Below are 4,933 nucleotides of genomic sequence, written 5' to 3'. Positions count from 1 at the left end.
GAGAGAGAGAGAGAGAAGAGCTATTTTAATGGATCAATTCTCTTGTTTTTTTTTCAGATGCGGTAAGTCCAAAATTAAATCTTAACTGTTAATGGATTTCGTCCATAATAGGGAAAAATGAATCAAGGTTAGTAACCAGATTACGTTTAATGATAAAGCGGTGAATAATCATAGGATCGAAGGGGCTATACAGTGTTTGCATGAAATTACGCGGTTGAGCGCCGACGACGATAGACAGTGTCTTCGGCATGTAGGACGAAGATGCAATCCTCTGGCGCATTAGCACCGATGCAAGCTGGCTATCAATATTAACAAGATAGTAATCGGATGCCAGATGTAGAGACACGTTCAATCGATTATAACGGATAACTGCTCTCTTGAGAGACAAATCGATAGAGTACTGAAATGTGTGTCCTATCAGCCTCATTGTCGTTTTTCCGCTGACTAGTAATTGCACCGCAAAATTTTACGCACAAGCAGCTGCCTCGTGTTCGCGCGTTTTGCAAAAGGACTAAATACGCCGAGTTGATAATAAGGCCATGAATAGTGATGAGTCGGGATATGTCACATATTCGAGAAACTATGTCTGCATGGAATTTTAGATTCACGTCACGTTAGCACCTGTCCAATTACATCGCCATTAATCTTATGTTTAAGTTAATAATGTTTTCGATCGTTTTTCTCTCCTTGACATATTTTCGATGTAATCGAATTAAGATGAAGTGCAGCATATTAAATTGTTTGGCAGAAAGATTACTGAAAGATATATATATATATATTTATATATATCAAAGGCATTTAGTTAATTGGAATAAAAATAATAAAATACAACGAAAATGTATTAATCTCTTTTAACATCATACATATATCGAGAATTAACTTAGATTTAGGAGGAATTTAGAAAATACACTATAATTAAATAGATTAAATATCTATTTAAGCTCAAAATTAGATATTCAGATATATAAGCTTCAGCTGCTTGATCGTGACATTTCACACATTATGCAAACTGCTACATTTCAGATTCGTTGCCAAATTGAATAATCATAAAATTTTGATTGTTGACCGAACGTATTTTCGAGAGGGTCACCTCCGAAGCAGAAAATCGAGCGGATTAATCATTAAATATTGAATAATCATGAAGTTAATCGTGCGACGCGCGAGGTGTCTTCTTGCTGGCGGAGGGAAACGACAAAGTCACACAGTCCCTCGACGCATTAGCGCCGGCGCGAGTGGTCCATCAATATTAATAAGATCGTAACCGGACGAACGTGAATGTTAATAGAGACGGCCGATCGAATGGCCAATTTGCCTAGCGGTTAGGCGAGCTTTTTCGTCTCGCCTTTCAGGACGTGTATCGCCTCTTCTTAACGTCGTAAAGCGAGACGGGGATCGTCGTCGCATTAATGAACGGGTACGCATCGCATCGCTACGGAATCATCCCCCGAGGGGACGTGCAGGCGAATGAGGTTTAAAGTGTCGTAATAGCGATGGCGACGTGGTCCATAAACATTGCCCGACGACGGTAGACGACATTGAGTTCACTGGGAACGTGTTCCGTCGCCGTCGGCGATACTCGTGTGCGGCTCCCTCAAAGATAAACGGTATCGGGCACATTTGATGTTTGCAGTCGCCATCATGTGGACAGAATCTACTCCGAGTGATCTTGGCTGATCGTTTGCGAACGAATATATAGGGTGTCTCCTATTCAAACTTCTATCTATATTTTTTCGGTTATTTATTCAATAAGGAACTGAGAAGAGGAAAAATTTCCTAATTAAATAAGAGAAATTCTATATTTGATCTTTAGTGCTTAAATATTTCGGTGTGAATTTATATACATATCTCTTCTGCAAACCAAAATCTTTTTCGATCTTGAAACATACTCGTGAATAGAATCAAAGTAATAATGTCATTTATTAAATTGATAAGCAATTTTATAATCTTTGACGTTAATAAGCATCTTATAAAAATAATCTGATGTTAATGAGACTTTTTTAAATCTGCGAATAGTTTATTACAAAAAATATTTCTTCAGCGGGATTCGAACCTAAAAAGAATTGTCTTTGTAAAAACATACCTATATTTGTTTTATCAAAATGATTATAAGTCGCGGAACAGTAGTTAACTTTGGAAGTCCTTACATTTATGAGAGGTTCAATCTGGAAAATGCTCTAAACATGGTAGTGGCGCATCGATCGCGGTTCGTATCGCTACGGATATGAACGGAATATACTGCTGCTAATGCATAGTACACGGTAATGCCGGTATCCTAACTTTACGGCGTCCATCACGAACTCGTTCCGCTCACCGCAGCTGCTCCCGCTAATACTTCAACGTGGGCTTCGCCGTTAGTCGAGAGAGACTCGTAGCAGATTCTCTCGCGAGCAGACGAGCGGAAGGCTCGAGGCATGCCGTAGGACGGGCCCGACAAAGTGGCGCACCGACGGTACGAAATTAGCTTACGGATTCGCGATAAGCGGCTTACGTTTCAAGCAAGGATAATCCCGCGCTTCGCAATCGATTCTTGATCGTCGAACACTTTGAACTTGCGCTCGTCGAATCTCGCTCAGGCGTATACGCGTTGCTTTAACTGCACTCAAATAGAATGGACTGCATTCTATCTAGCTCCAGAATAACGATCTCAACAGCTTAGCCGAAGGAACGATGGCGCGATTATTTTGGGTCAATGAGATCGAGCCTATTTCGATCGTGCCGCTGTAACCGCGGCTTGCTATTGCAGCTGCAGCATCAACTGGCGTCGGTAAATGTGCGAATCGACATCGGCATCACGTCATAAATCACGATAGCGGCGAATGTTTTTGCCAAAATGGTCTTCGCGTGCATCGATCCAATGGTCTGTCAGTTATAAAAAAACCACACAGTTTTTTGTACTCGTGTTATGCTGCTTTGAGGTTCGAAGAATACGCGAGGAATTGGAAAAGTCTTCGAATTGAATGAAATCTCCATTTTTTTCGTAATTATTTCCTCTATATATTACAAAATATTTACCAATTGCAGAGTATACTCAAAAGATATATAATTCGTTATTTTACTTTGATTCGATTATTTAAAGAATTAAAATTGAAAAACTACAAAATTTGCACGCATTATAGGGTAAGAGAACTGTTAATATAATTTTTTCATTTTTTGTATCTTATCATTTAAGTTTACGATAGTTATAATAGTTTAGGATACAGATTAGACCATTAGAGTAATAGGTAAGTAATGGAGAATCCAATCAGTCCGATTTAGGAACTTGGTTGGAAAACGTCGAACAACTTCGTGGCAGTGTTCTATACCAGTGTTCGTAATCTAGCGTCACGATAGAGAATCTTTAATTAAGTTAAGGCGCTCACCTCCTTTCCTTTGATGTCTCTATATCGAACCCATTTGCCCAGTCGCGGCCTCCAGTACTCCAACAGATACGCCTCTGCGAATTCAACACCCACGCCGTTTCCGAAACGGCCCTGGGTAGCGGTGGCCGTGATCAAGTGGATAGTATGAAGGTCGATCTCCAGCCACTCTCGAGCTTCCTGAGTGATTTGGTTCTTAGGACACCAGGCACCACCGAGGTTCTCCGATTTCAATCTATAATCATCGACAGTCGAGTATCGAATTAACTTTTGTATTGGTTATTTTGTGGTATACCTTTAAAAGAAACATTAATGCATTTAAATATACATAAATTTTTATTTCATTTTCATATATATGGAGAACCAATTTTTACGATTTTTTAATAATGATTTGTGATTTTTCAATTTTTTAAATAAAAATATAAAATAGCAGAAAAATATTTTCTTCTGTTATTTTATCTTTATTATTATATCTTCATTAAAAAAAAAATTGAAAATTATAAATCGTTATTCAAAAATGTAAAAGGTCACGAAGAATTTGATAACTAAACTATTAAATTTCTTAAAAACACATAAAATTATCGAAGAATTCTTTTCTCAGAAATCGAATTTCGAGTAGTCGCGTATACGCGCTTCGGTTCGATCTCGTCCGCTCATAAAAGTAACGATCTAATTAGATGTGAAAGTATCGAGTTAGTTCCTCGCCAGTACTGTTCATCTCACGCTATCAAAAGATCAACTGACGCGCGGTCGACCATCGAAGTCCTCTCTCCAAATTCCGATATTATCGCGTTTACGTGCGCAGGAACTCGAGGATTTCGTGCTCTTTCTCGAATGTTATTTCATTGACGCCATTGTGAGCTGCGCGCGCAATGTGAATCTGAATTGCATTTTAATGAAGCTTGGAAGATCTAGAAATTAGTATAAAAAATAGTATCTCAAATGGCTTCCTTGTTTTGAAAGAAAACGCACATTCGTAATAATTCAAGATCTTTGTAGAATACTACTTATACAAATATAACGAAAATAGTGTAAAATTACTATAAAATTACCGTATTATATCATGTTATTTGTGGCGTGAGTTAAAATAGATGTTATTTGTCAATGGGGTAAGAGAATACGAGAGAAATGATGAATAATCATAGATATAAACGCAGAAATGGGCTTTCCGACTCATTCAGATCATCGAAAATCCGGAAGCTTATCGAGATTTCCAAAGTCCGGTTCGATTTTATCGACGAATTTACATAGGCGGAAAATCGGAGATATTCGGAGTGACCACGTATCATCTCGCGCAGGTGATATGGGTAAGATAGGAATACGCGCGCCATTTAGAATACGCGTTCAAGCTGTGCCCGCCTCGTGCTTCGGTTTTAATCTTCGAGGGGTCGAAAGCAAGGAGAGAGTTCTGCGCCGAGGCTGGCATGAATAAAACATGAAGCGCGAAGCGCCTTCCCTAATTGCGTGGACCGTTTAAATGCTCGAGTAAGAGTGCTGCTCCTTTTCGGCGTTTACGCCGAGGATACGTATAGTTATATATATATATATATATATATATATATATATATATATATATT

At 38.7% G+C, this 4,933-nt stretch overlaps 1 protein-coding gene across 1 annotated transcript in view; it reads right to left on the bottom strand.

Moving 5' to 3' along the window:
- LOC105619448 (epithelial discoidin domain-containing receptor 1-like) overlaps positions 1–4,933 on the bottom strand; it is an 86,979-nt gene that overhangs the window by 64,971 nt on the left and 17,075 nt on the right. Inside the window, exon 3 of the mRNA XM_012200966.1 lies at positions 3,360–3,591. Within this exon, the coding sequence (XP_012056356.1) occupies positions 3,360–3,591 (232 nt within the window). The remainder of the gene's footprint in view (positions 1–3,359; positions 3,592–4,933) is intronic.

The sequence above is a fragment of the Atta cephalotes genome (assembly GCF_000143395.1).
Source record: "Atta cephalotes unplaced genomic scaffold scaffold00021, whole genome shotgun sequence".
Classification (NCBI taxonomy): Eukaryota; Metazoa; Arthropoda; class Insecta; order Hymenoptera; family Formicidae; genus Atta; species Atta cephalotes.
Note: the sequence above shows the minus strand (reverse complement) of the source record. Positions and strands in the feature narration are given on the sequence as shown.